This window comes from Geotrypetes seraphini, chromosome 1 (assembly GCF_902459505.1).
Source record: "Geotrypetes seraphini chromosome 1, aGeoSer1.1, whole genome shotgun sequence".
Classification (NCBI taxonomy): Eukaryota; Metazoa; Chordata; class Amphibia; order Gymnophiona; family Dermophiidae; genus Geotrypetes; species Geotrypetes seraphini.
In genome coordinates this window covers 539,208,075-539,229,371 of record NC_047084.1, presented here as the reverse complement: position 1 = coordinate 539,229,371, position 21,297 = coordinate 539,208,075, and the positions used below count along the sequence as shown (strand labels likewise).

The following is a 21,297-nucleotide window of genomic DNA, read 5'->3' as shown; positions in this document are numbered from 1 at the left end:
GCAGACGGTGCCTAAGACTTCCAAGTCGAAGCACGCTCACACTGCCCCGAGGGAACCTCCAGCCAAAGCAGGTGGTCCGGTTTCAAACGCGGATCCATCCTTGCCGGCTTCTTTCCAGACCATGTTGGAGAAGCAATTCATTCTAATATGGGACCGAAACTTCCTCATATTCAGCCTGGGCATTCAGCAGACTCCGGCGAGGTCGAGCCGCTTCCTTTGCCTCAGTCTGAGCTTACACACTCTTTGCAGGGAGCAGAGTCTTTGGGAGTGCATCGAGGTTCCTCCATCAAGCCTCTGGAACTACAATCTACAGCCTCCAGTCCTATCCATTCTTTGATAGCATCGGCTGCTTCTGTCTCCGAGGCGAAGTCTCCTCGATCTTCGAGATCTGCTTCCAGGCACAGTTCTCACCGACGATCGAGGCCTTCATCGAGGCATCCTTCCAGGCTTAGTTCTTCTTCTAAAGAACGTCTTCTTCAACTAAGCCTCGATCTACCCCTACTTCGACTAGACCACCGACTCCTCGTTCGAGTCTCCAATGCCGATCCTCGAGGATGTAGAGGTTTCGATTGCCTCGTCCAAGTCACCATATTCCTTGGATGCCTTTTTTCCTGCCGAAGCTTCATCTTCAACCCAGGCTGCCTCGACGTCCTCGAGTCTTTCTTGAGGCAAAGCATTGGCGGATCAGCTATCTTTCTCATCTTTTCTTTGTTAGATGGCTGTGGACTTAGATCTTCAATTAGATACTGGCTCCAAATACTCTAAGGAGTATCTTGAAGTCATGCATCTTCCTCAACTTTCAGCAGAGTCACTTAAGCTTTCTCTTCATAAACTTTTGAATCAGACTTTTGGTCGATGCATGGAGACACCTTTTTCCATACCAGCTGTTCCAGGAAAATTGGACTCTAGGTATACAATTGTGCATCGCAAAAGGTTTGACAACTCACAGTTATCTCATCAATCCCTGCTTGTCAAGTCCTCCTTGAAGAGGTCCCATCCTTCCAAGGTTTATGCCACCGGGAAGGGAAGACTGGACAAATTCGGACATCGCATCTATCAAAATGCCATGATGTCCTCTAAAGTCCTCAATTATAATTTTCAGTTTATTACTTATTTTGAGTTCCTCATTTCTCTATTTCCAAAGTTCTTGACTTATTTGGACACTCAAAAGCACTTTGAATTTCAAGAAGTCCTTGCTTCTTTATCTCAACTCTGATTTCATCTCCTCCAGTCATCTTATGATGCCTTCGAGCTGTCTGCCCGAGCAGCTGCTTGCTCTGTAGCTATGCGTCATCTTGCCTGGCTTCGTACCATTGACATGGACCCTAATCTTTAAGACTGCTTAGCTAATATTCCTTGTGAAGGCAATGACTAATCTTCAAGACTGCTTAGCTAATATTCCTTGTGAAGGCAATGACCTTTTCGATGAATCTATCGAGGCAGCCACCAAGAAATTGTTTGACCATGAAAAATCCTTTGCTTCTATTGTCAGACCTAAGCCAAAGCCAGCTCCTGCTAAACCTACACGCCCTGCTCCTATCTATCAGCGGCGTTTTGCTCCGAGGACGGCTCCTTATAATCGCCCTCCTCTTAAGAAACAGCAGCCTCAGAAGCAACAAAAACCTCAACCTTCTGCTGCACCTAAGGCTACTCAGCCTTTTTGACTGTTTAAAACAGAGCATAACCTCCACCGTTCTGACTTTGCCTTCTTTTTCCCCTATAGGAGGTCATCTTCATCATTTTTACCACCGATGGATGATCATTACATCTGACCTCTGAGTACTTACCATCATCAGGGAAGGTTATTCTCTTCATTTCACTCAGGTTCCACCAGAGCTTCCTCCAAGAGAGTATCCTTCCAATCCTTCCCAGACCGCCCTTCTTCTTCAGGAAGCTCAAGCTCTGCTTCATCTCCATGCCATCGAACCAGTTCCCTTGGAACAGCAGAACAGGGGGTTTTACTCCCGTTACTTCCTTGTTCCAAAGAAGACGGACGATCTGTGGCCCATTCTGGATCTCAGGGCTCTTAACAAATTTCTGGTCAAAGAAAAGTTTTGAATGTTGTCCCTGGCTCCCTTTATCCCCTTCTCGAGCAGAACGACTGGTTATGCCTTCTGGATCTCAAGGAGGCCTACACTCGTATCCCCATTCATCCGGCCTCCCGTCAATATCTCAGATTTCGGATGGGGAATCTGCATTATCAATACAGAGTACTACCCTTCGGCCTGGCCTCGTCTCCCAGAGTGTTCACCAAGTGCCTGGTAATGGTAGCAGCAACTCTCAGGAACCATGGTCTTCTGGTATTTCCCTACCTCGACGACTGGCTCATCAAAGATTCCACATCTCAAGGGGTTATTGTAGCGACCCAACGGACTACTGGTTCCTACAAAGTTTGGGATTCAAAATCAATTTTCCTAAATCTCACCTCCAGCCCTCACAGAATCTACAATTCATTGGAGCTGTTCTGGACACTGTCAAACTCAGAGCATTCCTCCCTCCCTCAGCAACGACTCGAAGCTCTTCTCCAATTCTGTCATACAGTGTCTTCCTGCTCTACCATCTCAGCGAGACACATGATGGTACTCCTAGGTCACATGGCCTCCACAGTACACGTGACTCCTTTTGCCAGACTTCACCTCAGAATTCCTCAGTGGACCCTGGAATTTCAATGGACGCAGGTTTGCGATCCATTTTCTCAACACATAACAGTCACTCCTTCATTGAAGCAGTCTCTCTGTTGGTGGATGCTCTCTTCCAATCTTTCCAGAGGCTTGCTTTTTCAAACGCCCCCCCCCCCCCCCATCAGAAGGTCCTCATGAAAGACTCTTCAACCTACGCTTGGGGTGCTCATCTCAATGGTCTCCGTACTCAAGGCTTCTGGACCAGTACGGATCGTCGGTGTCATATCAATCTGTTGGAATTTGGAGCGATCCTCAAAGCTCTCAACGCTTTTCAACATCATCTTCACGACCAAGTAGTCTTCATTTGGATGGACAACCCAATCGCCATGTATTAGTCAACAAACAGGGAGGGACGGGATCTGCCTCCCTTTGTCAAGAAGCTCTGAAGGTTTGGGACTGGGCAATCTGCCACAACACCTTCCTCATAGCTGTCTACATTCAAGGGGCGAAGAATTGCTTAGCGGACAACTTGAGTCATCTTCTGCAACCTCACGAATGGACTCTCCATTCCTCGCCTCTTCATCACATTTTTTCACAATGGGGAACACCTCAGATAGACCTCTGCAGCTCCCCACAACTACAAACTGCCTCAGTTCTGCTCCAGGATATACTCCCCTTACCGCCTCGAGGCAGATGCTTTTCTTCTGGAATGGACGAATCTCTTCCTATATGCATTCCCTCCATTTCCTCTCATTCTCAAGACTCTGGTCAAGTTGAAAAACGATCATGCCTCCATGATTCTAATTGCTCCTCAGTGGCCGAGACAACCTTGGTACTCCCTTCTACTTGAACTCAGCAGCAGGGAGCCATACCTTCTACCAGTTTTTCCTTCTCTGCTTACACAGAGTCAAGGATCTCTGCTTCATCCCAACCTGCAGTCTCTAAACCTGACAGCTTGGTACCTCTCAACATAACCCCTCTTCAGTTTTCGCAATCTGTACGAGATGTTTTAGAAGCTTCTAGGAAGCCTACCACTAGACACTGCTATCACCAAAAATGGACTAGATTTTCTACGTGGTGTTTTTCTCATCATAAGGAGCCTCAGCATTCCTCCTTATCTTCTGTTTTAGACTATCTTTTGCACTTATCCAATTCTGGCCTCAAGTCTACATCTATCCGAGTCCATCTCAGTGCAATTGCGGCTTTCCATCAGCCTATTAAAGAGAAACCCCTCTCTGCTCATCCGGTGGTTTCCAGATTCATGAAAGGACTTTTCAATGTCAAACCTCCTCTCAAACCGCCTCCTGTGGTTTGGGACCTCAATGTTGTCCTTGCTCAACTAATGAAGCCTCCATTTGAACCAATTGATAAGGCTCATCTGAAGTATCTCACTTGGAAAGTGGTGTTTCTCATAGCCCTCTCTTCTGCTCGAAGAGTCAGTGACTGCAAGCTTTAGTTATTGATCCACCTTTCACGGTGTTCCATCATGACAAGGTGGTTCTTCGGACTCATCCTAAATTCCTCCCTAAAGTGGTCTCAGAATTTCATCTCAACCAATCCATTGTTCTTCCAGTGTTTTTTTCCAAAGCCTCATTCTCATCCTGGAGAAGTTGATCTTCATACTCTTGATTCTAAACGTGCTTTGGCCTTCTATTTGGAACGTACCAAACCACACAGAATTGCTCCTCAACTTTTTGTCTCCTTCAATCCAAATAAGTTGGGACATCCTATTTCTAAGTGTACCATCTCCAACTGGATGGCGGCTTGTATTTCATTCTGCTATGCCCAGGCTGGATTACCCCTACACAGTAGAGTCACAGCCCATAAAGTTAGAGCAATGGCAGCTTCAATTGCTTTCCTCAGATCTACTCCTATTGAGGAAATTTGTAAGGCTGCTACTTGGTCCTTGGTTCATACCTTCACTTCTCACTATTGTCTGCATACTTTTTCCAGACGGGATGGACAGTTTGGCCAAATAGTATTACAACATTTATTCTCCTAAATTGCCAACACTTCCACCATTCCATTCTGGTTAGCTTGGAGGTCACCCATATATAAGAATAGGCTGCCTGCTTGTCCTGGGATAAAGCACAGTTACTTACCGTAACAGGTGTTATCCAGGGACCGCAGGCAGCTATTATCACAACCCACCCACCTCCCCTGGTTGGCTTCTCTGCTAGCTGTCTGAACTGAGGAGACGCGCCCTGCGCTGGGCGGGAAGGCACTCGCGCATAGAAACATAGAAAGATGACGGCAGAAAAGGGCTATAGCCCATCAAGTCTGCCCACTCTACTGACCCACCCCATTAAGTCTGAGTGCCTTAACTAGACCTTTGTAGGGATCCCACGTAGAGGTCTAGTTAAGGCAGTCAGACTTAATGGGGTGGGTCAGTAGAGTGGGCAGACTTGATGGGCTATAGCCCTGTTCTGCCATCATCTTTCTATGTTTCTGTTTCTATGCATGCGCAGTGCGGGCGACTCAAAACTTCGAGTTTCTTCAAGCAAGTCTGCTTATGAGGTGTCCACATCTGAGCTCCGTTGATGACTTCACCTATATGTGGGAATAGCTGCCTGCTGTCCCTGGATAACACCTGTTACAGTAAGTAACTGTGCTTTTTCATCAGCCACTAGAGGTGAAACCTCTTTCTGCTCATCCTGGTTTCCAGATTTATGAAAAGGACTTTTCAATGTCAAGCCAGTGGTCTGGGATCTCAATGTTGTTCTTGCTCAATTAATGAAGCCTCCATTTGAACCAATGTTTTCGGCTCATCTTAAATATTTCACTTGGAAAGTATTCTTTTTCATCGCTCTCACTTCTGCTCTAAGGGTTAGTGAGCTACAAGCTTTAGTAGCAGATCCACTTTTCACAGTATTCCATCATGATAAGGTGGTACTCTGCACTCATCCAAAATTCTTACCAAAAGTTGTTACAGCATTTCATTTCAATCAATTATACTTCCTGTATTTTTTCCCAAGCCTCATTCTCATCCTGGAGAATCATCTCTTCACACTCTGGACTGCAAGCGTGCTTTGACCTTCTATCTGCAAAGGACTAAGTCACATAGGACAAAGGGATTTATCCCTGATTTTGTCAGACTTGTTTGGGCTACGAAGGCTCATCTCTCCCCCTCAGGTCACACCAGCTAGCTTGCACAGGGGTTTCCTTCGCAGAGCGTGACTTCCCCCCTGGCAGTTCAGCATCACGAACCAGAGGTCTAGTTGGAGAGAATCAGGGATGGCTGGGGGTCTGATTCAATACCCTTACTCCCTCAAAAGGAATCCCAAGGAAGGTCCTGCGGTCGGAACAACTATGGGGCAGACAGCAAGCCCAGAATTTGAGAAAAGTGCAAGGAGCGATTCCTGAAACTTAATATGGAAGCGTATTTACTAGTGCTGCCAAATTCAGGAAAAAAATTTGATTTGATTTAGCCAATTGAATTGATTTTTTGATTAGATTTTCCTGCCCTATTAGGTATTTTTTCAAACATCCTGGTGGGTTTATTTTATAGCTTCTTCACCCACCCCACCCCCTATGCTCTCTCCTACCCACACTGACATTGTGATTTAAACAAAACAAAAAAGACTTTTCCTCTCTCTGTTAAATCCTAGCTCATGTTGATGGTCTAGCACTAGCTCTAACAGGATACACATTTCAAATCTGACATATTGTAATCACAAAACAGAAAATAAAATTATTTGGTGATTTCATGAGTATCTGGCTGCACTTCCTTCTGACTGTGCATCCAGTATTTATTTCTTTTTTTCTGCCTCCTGCATGCAGCAGCTTCCTCCAGAACTCATTCCATTCCCCAACCAACATCTTTCTCTGTTCCAGCTTTTTCTTCCTCTCTCCCTGCCTGCACTCTGCCACCCAACACACTCCATTTCCTCCCCAACTTTTTCTTCATCTCTCTCTGCCTGCCCTCTGCCACCCAACACACTCCATTCCTTCCCTCCCTCCCCAAACTTTTTCTTCCTCTCTCCCTGCTGCCCCCCTGCTGCCGATTTCTATCTGCTTCGCCAACACAGCAACTGGGAAAGGCCAGCTGCGCGACTCACATGCCTTCCTCCAACTAACGTCGGAGAGGAAGTTCCAGACCATCCAATAGCTGCCTGGCTGGTCTGGAACTTCCTCTCCGATATTAGTCAGGGGAAGGCTTGTGAGCCGGCCTCTGTGCAGTCGCTGCACGTGCCTGGCCTGATCCTGTTGCTTTGTCGTCGGCGAGGAAACCTACTGATGCTCTCTTTCTGAAAACGGGACATTTCGGCATCCTGAAGCTGTGCTTGGGGACAACAGGACAGGTTACCTAAAAACAGGATGGTCCCATTCAAAACGGGACGTATGGTCACATTAGTTATACATGATGCTAAGAAGGACCATAATTTATGCAACACATGTATAAATGTTTTCTGGGATGGAGCTTGGGCAGAGCATGGGTGCAGTCACAGTTTACTCATGTACTTTAAAGTACATGCATATCAGCACATGGCCCTGTTCTCTATTATGAGAGTGGTTTGAGTATTGGGGGATGGGGATAAATAAGAGTTGGGGTTCCAGTTGTATTTATCTAAAAGATGATGACTGTATTGTCATGACCTTCATAGTACCATGTTTATTCTTTCTGCATTGTTCTTGCATACTGCCTTGGTCTTCACTTTTGTAATGTATGGTTTATCATCAATAAAATTGTTTGAACATAGAGTACATGCATATCTGTGTATATTATATACACTGATATTTCTATCTGCTCCTGATCAAGCATAAATGCCCACAGCTTCAGTCTAGTCTTTTCTGTCAGTTTACTCCTAGTATTTTATAAAGCTACATAGGCATCTATTTATGTTTATAAAATAGAGTAAAAGTAAGCATCTTTTAGCCCCCTCAGTATAGGCGACCTGTTATAAAATTATCCCTATGTGATTATTTTATCCATATAGATACCTGAAATTTGTGCAGTGTCAGCTATGCATGTACCACCAGTGAATAGTACCGCTATTTGTACAAGCTTTTGAGCTGTGCTTCCCAAATTTAAACAGTTAACAAGCCATATATTGCTGCCGGGGGGCGGGTGGGGGGGGGGTTGTAATATTTTGAAAAATAACTCATGCAATCAGCACCTGCTGCTAACTGCATAAATCCTTTTTAAAATCAGACATCACATGTGCTCTTGGGATTTACCTCTTCAGACCCGAGACAGATTGGATGAACATTATTATTCTCCAAGATTAGGCTATGTTTTACATTTGATGGTATGTTTGTTTTCGGGTGGAGTTTGGTGTAGAGTACTACATCAAAGTATGACAACATGGTGCTTGCCCAGCCTAGCATATAAGCCAAGACTGTCCATGCAAGTCAAAGCCTCTGTTATCTGCTTCTGTAGGTGGGGCTGAACCAGATTTTGTATTTTAGGAGACAACAGATAGTTAAAAATAATAAGCATGCAAGAAGGCATTAGTTATGCCAAAATTTGATAATTTGCGGGGATGTTAACCAGTTTTATTTTTCCTTGCGTTTATTTTTAAGGTTCGATAAATAAAAAGAAATCCAAAAGAAAAGGCCTTCAGTATGACACAATGAAACTACCACCTATCATTACATTTGCATCAGGTGAGTAGTAGTTCATGTTTTTGTGATAATGAACGAAGATTAGCCTTGTTTGTCTCATTGAAATGTGATAGTAGCTAATGATAGTGCCTTTAAAAATGTTTGTTTCCATAAGCATCTGAAATCATTTGCATGCTGAATATGGACATAAATGAAGATTGCTCATCCATATATAGTATGACTGTTGTTTGAGCAAAATTTTTATGCAGTTAACTCGGCAGTTGCAAAACTCATCCCACACCCAGTTAACTAATTGGGTAATGGTAGCTTTTGCTGTCCTAACATTATCCAGTTAGCTTACAGGGTAATGGACTGAATATCTGAAAGGTTAATTTTACTGAACCCCTCCTTGTAAATATCCATTCCCCTTCCCCCATAGGCTTTCTTCAAGCCTATCTTATTTATTTTATTTATTTTTAAAACTTATATTATTCATCGCCTCTCACTGATGGGAAATAGCTCACCATGCAGGTGGAGACTAAGACATAAACTTTTGGCTGTAGTACAAGTGGGCTGAGCAGTCCCTAATACACTCAGTCTGCTCTCAGTCTCCAGCAGGTGGTTGCTGTCTTCCCTGGTGTAGTGTAGGACTGTTGGAAGTTGTTTTAGTAGCCTTCTGGTCCCCATCTGGAGACAAACTGAGCTTGGGGAACCCTTTGGGGGTCCATCTGACCTTTGGGGTGTCACACTCAATGGGTCGAGTCCCTCCCCCCCATTTCCTCCACCTCCACAAAATTTTTTTAGAGGTGCCTCAGCTGTCAGCCTTGCCACCAATACTGGCAACGCATATGGCTAAGAAAGCCAGTGGAGTCTGTTATGTGGGGGGGGGGGGGGAAATCCTGAGGCAGTGCTGGTCTGAAGGGAAGCCTTCAATTGCCTGTAATTGATTTTTGTTGTTAACTAGCATTTTTCTTTAGCTTACTCACATATTACGCAATGAGCACTTTAAAAGGGAAAAAGTGCTCATTGTGCTCCAGTTGCGAGGTTGATATGGCCGGCCTGTGTTCGTGCTGCGCTGGCTGCCATGAAGGGGAATTCTCATCGGCTTCAGGAGCCGGCATCCAGGGACCTCCTTTGTGCAGGCTTTGGAGTTGTTCGGTGAGTTTTGTGCCGGTTTTGGTGGGAAGCTCCTCCATCTTGTCTAAAACCTTAGATGACTTCCCCCTGTTTTGGAGAGACAGGGGCAGGTTTCCGCTGGGTCTCCTGCTTTGTCAGTGAGCCCCTTTGGGCTGCCAGGTGTTTTTCCCCCTGATTTTGTTTTAGCCTTGGGCAAGGCTTATCTTCAGGCGGCCGGGGGTCCTGCTTCCGCTCCGGGGGTCTCGGGTTATTCAGGGGGGTTTTCTCCCTCCGTGTCCACCCCTTTTCGTCCCCGCTCTGCACCGGTTTCGAATTCGTCCCCCCCAGTTCCGTCCAAGCGGCCAAGAGTCTCTTGGGATGAAGATTTTTGTATGGGGAGCAGTTTTCATTTGAGGAGGACCTGGACCTTTTGGTACATCTCCAGGATCCTCTCGGAGAAGGTGGGAGGGGGCGCGGATGCCACTGGCAGAGGTTTTCCAGATCTGCCATCTGGTGAGAATGCTTGTGTGGTGCGCATTTTTTAGTGGGACAAGCTCCAGGAATTTATTCTTCAAGTTTCCTCAGTTTTGCATTTCGAAGAGGATGCCGAGGAGCCCCCGCATGTGGTGGACCCCCTGCTTGGGGGATCCGCTCGGCCTCCCGCTATTTTCCTATGCATCAGGATATTCGGGATATTGTGCTGGCGAAATTAGAAGATGCCGGAAACGCCTTTTCATTTTGCATGGTCTATGGTCCGCCTATATCCCATCCCGGAGGGAGTGGATGTGGTGGTTTTGGCCATCACGAAGTGGCATACAGTACCAGTAGAGGGCGGCTTGGTTTTGTGGGGCTCGGAAGAGCAGAGGTTGGAGTCCCTTCTTAAGCAGAGTTTTGATGTGACTGCCCTGGTGGTCCAGGGAAAAATGTGTGGTGCTCTAGTAGTATTTTTGGTGGGCTGAACGTGTCCTTGACTGGGAGTCTGATGACTGGTCCTTGGTGGATCAGGAATTGGGAGTCTAATGACTGGTCCTTGGTGGATCAGGAGTTAACTAAGATTGAGTTGGGCGCTTCGTATTTTTCAGATGCCATGTATGATGTGTTGCGGGCTTTGGCCAAGTCCATGGCTCTCAATGTGGCCGTGTGTAATACCTTGTGGCTTTGGGCTTCGTTGGCGGACCCGGCGTCAAAGGCGAAACTTTTGGGAGTCTCTCTTGTTTGATGAGGATCTGGACAAGTTGGTACAGACATTGACGGACTCTTAAGGTGTCCCGCCTTCCTGAAGACTGTGCTTGCCCGCCTGCGCGGAGGGTGGAGGGGGGAGCGTTGCACAGAGGCGTTTGCGTGATTTTCGCTGCTACCGCCCTGGTCATGGGGCAGCTTCCTTTCCTTCCACCGGGTCTCCCCAGGGCCATTTCTTTCAGCGCATTCAGTCCTTTGTGGGGGCCTGTTGGGGGAGACGTGATTCCTCCGCCGGTCTCTCCACCACCCACCCCGCCCAATGACTCCTTGCGGGCTCTTCCCCTGGTGCCGGTGGGGTGTCCAGTTGCAGATGTTTTACCAGGGGTGGGCCAAGATAACAACGGATCAGTGAGTCCTGGAGTTGATTTGGGACAGTTATGCTTTGGAGCTTTCCCGGCCTTTGCCAGATTGCTTTATCGCTTCTTCTTGTCAGGCAGCATGGAAGAAGTGGGCCTTTCGTCAGACGCCACAATGGTTGCTAGACCTCAAAGTGACAGGTATTCCATTTACTTTGTAGTGCCCAAGAAAGAGGGATATTTTCGGCCCATCTTGGATCTGAAGGGAGTCAACGGGGCGCTCTGGGTTCCATCTTTTTGTATGGAGACCCTAAGATCTGTCATTCTGGCAGTTCAGCTGGGGGAATTCCTGACCCCTCTCAATCTTGCATGTTCCGATTCACGCCTCCCATCAAAGGTTCCATCGCTTTGTGATCTTGGGATGGCACTATCAGTTTTATGCGCTTCCTTTTGGACTGGCCACAGCTCTGCAGAAGTTCACCAAGATTGTGGTCATGGTGGCAGCCTTATGCAAAGAGGGCATTCTTTTTCATCCCTATCTGGACGACTGGTTGATCCGGACAAAGTCTTGTCAGGAGAGCTCCTGGGTTATGGCTCGGGTTGTGGAATTTCTGCGGTCCTTGAGATGGGCGATGAACCTGTCCAAGAGCCGGTTGACCCCCATTGCAGTGCCTAGAGTACCTCGGGGTTTTCTTCGACACCAGCTTGGGGAAGGTCTTCCTTCCAGAGGCCCGAGTGAACAAGTTGCAATCGCAGATTTAATCCACCATCCTCTCTAGACTGGATTATTGCAACTCCATCTATTTAAGCCTAACTAAAAAAAAACTCCTTAGACTTCAGCTGATCCAGAACGCCGCGGCCAAGCTTATTTTCGCTAAAGGTAAGTTTGACCACGTCTCCCCACTCCTGTCCAAACTTCACTGGCTCCCAGTTCACTCCAGAGTCCTCTTTAAATGTGCCTGTTTAGCTTTCAAGATCCTACATGGCATCCTCCCTCCCGTTATCCCACTCTTCTGGAACTCCTCTAACCCTAATTCCACTAGATCTTCCCAAAAACTGAAACTATCATTCCCCTCTGCAAAAGTTATATCCCGCGTAGGAAAACTAGGAACATCCCTCCCCTTTAGAACCACAGAACTCTGGAACAACCTCACATCCCCGCTCAGAATTTCAAGCTCCCTCCAATCCTTCCGCAAACACCTGAAAACTTGGCTCTTTTCAAAAATCTAACACCTCCCGCTCTATGGTACCCTGTCCCTCTTTATCTTCCTAGCTCCTTTCCTATAACCCTTCATTGTAGCTCCTTTTCAACCTAACCCTGTAAACCGTGCCGAGCTCTACGCTTGTGGAGATGGCGCGGTATACAAACCTAAGGTTTAGTTTGGTTTAGTTTAGTTTCTCGGGCGCAGGATTTTCTCCAGGTCCTGGGGTCAATGGCGGCCTCCCTGGACGTGAATCAGTGGGCCCGGGCTCACATGTGGCCACTTCAGTATGCTCTTATTCAGCAGTGGTCGCCTTAGTTGCACGATCTGGACTCTCCCGTTCCTCTTCGGGGGTTAGTTCGTCACAGCCTCTATTGGTGGCTACAGTTTTCCAATCTGGTGCAGGGAGTGAGTCTGGATCAGCCCCAGTGGACAGTGCTTATCACAGACATCAGTCTCCTCGGCTGAGGAGCTCAGTATCATGGTAGCTTGGCTCAGGGGAGCTGGTCTCTGGCGGAGGCGTCTTGGTCGATCAATGTTCTGGAGACCAGAGCAATCTGGCTGGCATTGCTAGCGTTCCATACATTGCTGACAGGCAAGTCGGTCCAGGTTCTCAGTGGCTTATGTCAATTGTCGAGGGGAACCAGGAATTGTCTGGTAGCACAGGAGGCTGCTCTGCTCATGGCCTGGGCAGAGTCTTATCTTCTGAATATTTTGGCTTCCCATATAGTCGTTACATGCTAGATCCCGGAGAGTGGTGTCTCGGTCCCGCAGCTTTTGAGTTGATTGTGCAGGCTTGCGGTCAGCCGGTCATGGACCTGATGGCCAGGAGTGTCAACACCAAAGCACTCCCATTCTTCAGTTAGCATAGTGATGTTCAGGCTGAGGGGCTGGATGCTCTGGTACAGCCTTGGCCGGTGGGGGACCTCCTGTATGTGTTTCCTCCGCGGCCAATGGTTGGCAGAGTCTTTTTCACATTGCTTGACATCCCAGTTGCTTGATCCTGGTGGCTCCAGACTGGCCCAGGTGCCCGTGGTACACAGATCTGGTTCATCATCTACTACTACTACTACTAATTATTTCAATAGCACTACCAGACACATGAGGCGCTGCACAGAGTCATAAAGAATAAGAAAACAGTCTCTTCTCGAAGAGCTTACAATCTAAACAGGTAAGACAGACAAACAGGATGTTATGGATACAGTTAAGGGGAATGGTAATCAGTGGGATAGGTTGGAGGTCAGAGGAGTAGGGTTAAGGATTGAAAGCTATATCAAAAAGGTGGGTTTTCAGTCTGCTTTTAAACAAGAGAAGGGAAGGGGCTTAACGGACAAACTTGGGTAATTTATTCCAGGAATAGGGGGCAGCTAGATGAATGGAATGAAGTCTGGAATTGGCAGTGGAGGAGAAGGGTAAAGCTAAGAACAGCTTATCTGTGGAATGGAGTTCTCTGGGAGGTGTATAAGGAGAAAGAAGTGAGGAGAGATATTGAGGGGCAGCTGAATGAACACACTTGTAGGTCAGCAGTAAGATCTTGAACTGTATGCGATGGCAGATAGGGAGCCAGTGAAGTGATTTAAGGAGAGGGGTGACATGAGCGTAGTGAGGTTGGTAGAAGATGAGTCGTGCAGCAGAGTTATGCACAGATTGCAAGGGGGAGAAGCAACACTGCGAGATACCAGTTAGGAGTAGATTGCAGTAATCTAAGCGTGAGGTTACAAGAGCTTGGACAAGGATCCGAGTATTGTGCTCAGAGTGGAATGGGCAAATTTTGGTGATATTGAAGAGATAGAAGCGACATGTCTTAGCAGGTAGTTGGATATGCATAAAAAATGAGAGGTCGGAATCTAAGACCACTCCAAGGTTGTGAGCAGAGGAGACTAGAAGAATGACAAAGTATTATTTACTGATATGGAGAAAAGGAGGAGCAGAGGGTTTAGGAGAAAAGGAGGAGCAGAGGGTTTAGGAGGAAAGGAGAAGCAGCTCAGTCTTGGACATATTTAGTTTCAGATGATGGCAGAACATCCAGGCAGGAATGTCAGCCAAACAAGCAGATACTTTTTCTTGGACTTTAGGTGAAATTTCAGGTGCAGAGAGGTAGATCTGGGAGTCATCAGCATATAGATGATACTGGAAGCCATGGGAGGAGATCACGGCACCGAGGGAAGAGGTGTAGAGGGAGAAGAGAGGAGGTCCTAAGACAAAACCCTGGGGTACACCAACCGCTAGCGGGGTAGCAACAGATAAGGACCCACCAACACATACACTAAAGGTGCATTGGGAAAAGTAGGAGGCAAACCAGGAGAGGACAGATTCATGGAATCCAAACAAGGACAGCGTATCAAGGAGTAAGCTGTGATTTACAGTATCAAAGGCAGCAGACAGGTCAGGAAGGATAAAGATAGAGTAAAGGCCCTTAGATCTGGCCATGAACAAGTCACTGCAGACCTTAGTGAGGGCAGTCTCTGTGGAGTGTTGGGGGCGAAAACCAGATTGTAGAGGATCGAGAATCTGTCGAGTTGAAAGGAAGTCCAGGTAGTGACGGAGAATAGGACGCTCAAGTATCTTGGATAGGAACGGAAGAAGGGAGACAGAGCGATAGTTGGATGGGCAGGAGGGGTTCAGTGAGGGTTTTTTGAGAAGTGGCTTAACCACCGCATGTTTGAAGACAGCAGGGGCAGTTGCAGTGGAAAGAGATAGATTGAGCATATGGCATCTAGTGGTAGATCCTCTTCTGCTGTCCTTTGCGCACGACCTTCTGACTCAGGACCCCATTCCAATGTTCGGTCCAGGTCCCTTTTGTTGTACGGCTTGGCTTTTGAAAGGGACCATCTAGGTAAGAGGGGTTATTTGGATAAAGTGATCTCCACTCTTGGGGTCATGGAGATTTTCAACTTCTCGGACTTATGTGTGTGTTTGGTGTATCTTTGAGGAGTGGTGTGCCGCACATGGAGTGGTTTCCATTCGCACCTCTTTGCATTGCATCTTGGAGTTCTTGCAGGATGGCCTGGACATGGGTCTGGCCTGGTCTTCTCTCCGGGTTCAGCTTGCGGCTTTGTCTGCTTTTCGTGGTTTGCTGCAGGAGATGCATTTAACATCTTCTCCAAATGTGATACGCTTTTTGAGGGCGGCTAAATTGCTTCGACCTCCAGTGCGGCCTTTGGTTCCAACCTGAGATCTCAATCTGGTCCTGTCCGTGCCCTTTGAGCCCCTAGGTTCTTGCTCATTGAAGGATCTTACTCTTAACTGCGAGATGCGTTTCCGAGCTGCAAGTTTTCTCTTGGCCTCCTTTCCTGGCGTTTTCTAGGGAGCGCGTTGTGCTGCGGCCTGTCCCTTCCTTTCTGCTAAAGGTGGTTTTGCATTTTCATGTCAACCAGTCCATGGTCCTCCCAGTTTTGGGTAGTCAGGAGGGCTCTTTGGAGCAGAGGCAATTGCGCAAATTGGATGTCTGTCAAGTCCTTTGCTCTTATATTCAGCGGACCCAGGTTTTCCGGAAATCAGATCTTTTTTTATCCTTTTAGCAGGTTCTCGTAAGGAGGACGGTGCTTCCAAGGCTACCATTGCGCGCTGGATCAAGGAGACTATCGCTTTGGCATACCTTCTTCAGAAGAAGCCTGTTCCGGACTTTCTCAAGGCTCATTCCACTCTAGGTCAGGCAGCTTCTTGGGCTGAGTCTTCTCTTGTGCCTCCAATGGATATCTGTAAAGCTGCAGTTTGGTCTTCTTTCCATTCTTTTGTGCGACACTACCGTGTGGACGTTCAAACGCATCCTGACGCGGTGTTCGGTGAACGTGTTCTTGTGGAAGTCCTTCGGGGGTCCCACCCAGATGGGTACTTCTTTGGTACATCCTATCAGTGAGCTGTTCTGGTCTGGAGAGGCGATGAAAAAGGAGAAATTAGGTTCTTACCTGCTAATTTCTTTCTTTTAGACTCTCCAGACCAGCACACTCTCCACCCTGTCTGTTCTTTCAGGTTTTGCGTGACGAGTGTGATTTTATTTTATTTTTTTTCCTGCGGGTTCTCATGTTTTTAGTGGGGTAGGGGAGATTAAAAGAACAGTGGCCTTTGGCTCAGCTGGTGTAGCTGGCGAGCTGTGGGGACGTTTGCTGAAGGTTCTTCTCCAATTCGATTTCCAACAGTTTCTTTTTAATTGTATTGTTATTGCCATTTTTACTTTTTTTATTTTTGTATTCCCCATTATATTTTATCTGTAACTCGATTAGAATTGAATTTTAATAAAAATCTGAAACTTGAATATTGTTCTATGTTAGTAGTTACTTCTGTTGGGAGTGTTATTATAATTAGCCCTTATTAATTAGTTCTGCTTGGCTATTTGGCAGACTGAGTGTATTAGGGACTGCTCAGCCCACTTATACTACAGCCAAAAGTTTATGTCTCAGTCTCTACCTGCTGGTCATGGTGAGCTATTACCCATCAATGAGCAGTGCCAGTCTGGAGAGACTAAAATAAAGAAAATTAGCAGGTAAGAACCTAATTTCTCCTTCCAATTAAATCCTAAGCAGATCACAATGAAAACATATTCAAAAAGTAAAAATGACATACCTACACAATAAAACAGACAACCAATCACTCTCCCTTCAGTTACCAGATTCAAACATATCAATTTGATAAAAAGGCTATAACAGATGAGTGTTCCCAGATCTGCAGGATTTTTTAATAGCATCTACCATACTTTGCGTGTAGATACTATCTTCAAAAAAGGCTGCCATGGCAACTGGTTTGTGATCCCAAATTCGACAGTCATCTTGATCCTTGAAGGACTGCTGTGATGTTAGCCATGTATACTTCGTCTTTAGGTAGAGCAGTGGGTTGTCTTTAAAATCTTTTTCCAGTAGACTCAGGGCTAATGGTTAAAGAGTCAGCGAGCAAGAGTTCCTCTTGAACAGCTGTGTTCTTCTATTCATACAAGCTGGTTCCACGTGCTATGAGGCGCCCCACAGAACCTACAATCATAACTTCATGAACAAAAACACCCCTGGCATGTTAAAATTGAGAGTTACAATACTAACTTTGTAAATTTTTTATTATTTTCCAATATGAACAGTGCAATACAATTGTATACATTTGAAAGATATCAACCATAAAAACACACCTTTGAACAACAAATTTTCAAAGATCATCATTATCCCCCAACCCTTTACAAACCCGAAATATAGACATATTCCAATACATTGCTATGAAATACCCCCCTCCCTCCCCGGATGTGTATGGAACCAAACCTAATTTAACTTGAAAAGAGATATAACTAAAATAGATGCAACAAAAGCTGCTAACGGGGAGAGTTACAATACTACAAACATCTCCTGTCATCAGCATTTGGAAGAAACAGAATTCATCACTTGTGACATGCTACGTCCCACTTATTGCTGCATTTTGCTTCACAAATGTTTTAAGCAAGCCATGGACCACCTCTGCTTTTCTACTAGTTAGATGAGTCAAAAGATCTATAATGTAAATGCCCATAGTATGAAGCTCTCCACCCATTAGCTTATCATAGCTCCAATTGTATTTGTTGCTGAGCAGGCTCCCCCAATAAACCTGGACATCGCAGATCAGCACATTACTGATGTGCTGTTCTTCCATCAACTGTTTTCATTTTGACAAAAACAATTAAGAAACGGAGAGCATTCCCAACAATGTTCATCAGCTTGGGGTAATCTGCCAGCCCTTCTTCGTTGAAAACCGCCTCGAACTACTATGGCTTTGGCAGTATATAAGAAATAAAATTATTGTTATTATTATCCACTGAGGTACGTGGGTTGTTCAATAATTTATCTACCTGAGTATAAAAGAAAGTAGCAAGCATGTTGAAGCAAGTCTGCATGTTGTAACATGTCTCAAGGCTTCTCATGCACAGTTGTGGCTCTGTGTGAGTCTAACATTCCAAGAGCCAGGATGTCAGGAGAGTCCATGTGCAAATCAAGTAAGAAACTGCTAGATTTGGAGCACTGTTCAGTGATACAGTTCTCAAAAGGGAAAAAATGATACCCATTTTCTGGCTGCCCATCCCTATTAAACATCTTTTTAGATGTCTGGTATAGGCATCAATTTCAAAGTTAATTCTCTATTTGAGTAATTGTTTCCATTTTATTGCAGAAACAGCACGTCAGAGTGATTGGGATGGAATAGTTGCATGTCATCAAGGGTATGTGAGCTGTACAACCTGGAACTACCAGAAAACATCTATGGGAGTACACAAACTGAAACCAGAAAAGTTTAAGAAAAGCAAACCACTTAACGTACATGCAACAGTAAGTTTCATAACTTTTCAGAAATATTTGTCTATGCTAGGGCGTATTTGTAAATTTCTAAAATAAATTTTCCCAAGTTTAGGCTTTCCCTTTAACTATATTTAAAAACACAGAAAAAGCATATATTCTTGCTTAGTTTATAAGTAGTAAATCATTAAATTGTAGAGTGTATGTTTGGGCAGACTAGATGGACCATTCGGGTCTTTATCTGCCGTCATTTACAATGTTACTATGTTTAGTGGTAGCTATCTTTCTAGGCTCCATTGTGTAATACCATATTGCTTGGATGGTGGGCTCATCCTTATATGCAGTGCTGGCACAGCATTCTTCTAGGTGGCATGGTGGTTAAAGCATTTTAGGTTGCTTAAGGATAACATTCTGCATAGTGGTATGGGAGAGTGTGGCGCAGTGGTTAAAGCTACAGCCTCAGCACCCTGAGATTGTGGGTTCAAACCCTTGCTGCTTCTTGTGACCCTGAGCAAGTCACTTAATCCCTCCTTTGCCCCAGGTACATTAGATAGATTGTGAGCCCACTGGGACAGATAGGGGAAAAATGCTTGAGTACCTGAATAAATTCATGTAAACTGTTCGGAGCTACCCTGGGAGAAAGGTATAGAAAATTAAATAAATAAATAAAATGCTTAGCTTGCTACATGGTATAGTGATTTTATGCTTTATGATGGTAGTATCTGTGGATACAGTATAGTGGTAATGCTATTGTATGTAGCAAGATAGTAGTGTCTTCATATGCAGCAGGATGGCAGCCTCTTTATGTGCTGCATAGTAGAGGTCTCTTTATGTGTTACCCAGTGCCAACGTCCTTATATTCTTCATAGGAGCAACGTGATGGAAGCCTTATCTGTTACACGATAGCAACATTTTTCATTGCTGCATGGTACAAGCATAATTATATTTTGCATGGTAGCAGTGTTCTTGTCTGATGCATGATGGTAGCATCCTTATGTGCTGCAAGTTGGCAGAGACTTTTCAGTGAGGTCATTTCAGCACCCTTATTCTTTTTGCTGCATGGTTCCGCCACACTCCTATGCTATGCATTGGCGGTAGGCTGAATATTCTCAGTAGCCTCATTGGCACTGCAGTGGTGGCAGCCTTCTCTACCAGCAACCACAAAAGGCAGTAAAACAGTCTAATGGACTTTCAGGGTGACCCAGTCTGTCTGAAGCACTCAACACAATGCCAGTTTCAAATTTGCTGCTCTACGACAGCAGTTTTGCGGTTCATTTTCAGCCTTCATTTTTCCTGCACCTTGCAACATAGTAGATAATAGCACCTTGCCCGACAGTATGGAACAGGACCTGCTCTTATTGGAACATTGGTCCTCGACTTGGCAGCTAGGCTTCAATGCCAAAAAATGTAAGGTCATGCACCTTGGCAGCAGAAACCCGTGCAGAACTTACACTCTAAATGGTGAGACCTTAGCTAGGACTAGGGCAGAGCGTGATTTGGGAGTAATCATTAGTGAAGACATGAAAACTGCCAAGCAGGTGGAGAAAGCTGCATCCAAGGCTAGACAAATGGTGGGATGCATCCGTAGAGGTTTCGTCAGCCGGAGGCCCGAAGTCATAATGCCCCTGTACAGATCCATGGTGAGACCTCATCTTGAATATTGTGTTCAATTCTGGAGACCACATTATCAAAAAGATGTGCGGAGAATCAAGTCAGTTCAGCGAATGACCACCAGGATGGTCTCGGGACTCAAGAACCTCCCATATGAGGAAAGACTAAATAAACTGCAGCTATACTCGCTCGAGGAACGTAGAGAGAGGGGAGACATGATTGAGACTTTTAAATATATCACGGGCCGCATCGAGGTGGAAGACGATATCTTCTTTCTTAAAGGACCTTCAACCACAAGAGGTCATCCGCTGAAAATCAAAGGCGGGCAATTTCATGGCGATGCCAGGAAGTATTTCTTCACCGAAAGGGTAGTCGATCATTGGAATGAACTTCCATTGCAGGTGATTAATGCCAGCAGCGTGCTCGATTTTAAAAAGAAATGGGATATGTATGTGGTATCTCTAGCCGGGTGAAGTCTGGGGGTGGGTCATTAGCGTGGGCAGACTTGATGGGCTACAGCCCTTTTCTGCCGTCATATTCTATGTTTCTATGTTTAGTGCCTTCATGGTTCTGTGTGGTGCTACTGGGGTGACACAATAGCAGCCTCAGAGGGAGCACAGTGGCAAACTAAGTGAGGCATGCTGACAGCACTTGGCTTTCCTCACTGCAACTTCCTATTGGGCACTATAGGAACATCCCATCTTTCATATGCAGTTTTGGCTCCTTTTCTTTTGTACAGCACCAGAGTCTTCATTTGCTTCTTACTTACAGCATCTTTAACTAAGATGGAAAGCCATCTGCCTCTACTGTGTAATTCCAACTTTCTCTTTTTCTTGGCATTAGCTCAACTTATGTTCTCTCTAAGAACCGACTAGAAGAGAGCAAAATGTTTTCTGCATGAGTATAGGACCTACTTGATGTGATCAACAAAAGTTCTGTTACATGACCCCATCTTTACTTCCACTGTCTACCCTGTCCCCCTTTTCCACCCAGGATCCCCTTTTTCTCTCCTCCATCCTTCCATTATTTATTTATTTATTTATTTATTTTATTTAAAAACTTGTACCCTGCTTAAACCTAAGTGATTCACATAATACATAGGAAAAAGAACACAGACGGGATAGTACGCCTTAGCAAACCGGATGGGAATTACGTGGAAGCAGATTCAGATAAAGCTGAACTACTGAACGAATACTTCTGCTCGGTCTTCACTTGCGAGGCACCAGGACATGATCCTCAGTTAGAGGCTAAGTCAAGTGCGAACGACCCGTTTCAGAATTTTGAGTTCACACCAGGTGAAGTTTACAGCGAACTGTCAAGACTAAAGGTAAATAAAGCCATGGGACCAGACAATCTGCACCCAAGAGTGCTCAAAGAGTTGTGCGATGTCCTGACAATACCACTAGTCGCACTCTTCAATCTCTCCCTA

At 45.6% G+C, this 21,297-nt stretch overlaps 1 protein-coding gene and 1 pseudogene across 1 annotated transcript in view; one reads left to right on the top strand and one right to left on the bottom strand.

Annotated features, from left to right (window-relative positions):
- The window catches only part of WDR36 (WD repeat domain 36), a 194,970-nt gene that overhangs the window by 58,583 nt on the left and 115,090 nt on the right, over positions 1-21,297 (top strand). Inside the window, exons 11-12 of the mRNA XM_033929130.1 lie at positions 8,145-8,228; positions 18,136-18,290. Coding sequence (XP_033785021.1) covers positions 8,145-8,228; positions 18,136-18,290 — 239 coding nt within the window. The remainder of the gene's footprint in view (positions 1-8,144; positions 8,229-18,135; positions 18,291-21,297) is intronic.
- LOC117359763 lies at positions 16,656-17,719 on the bottom strand (annotated as a pseudogene).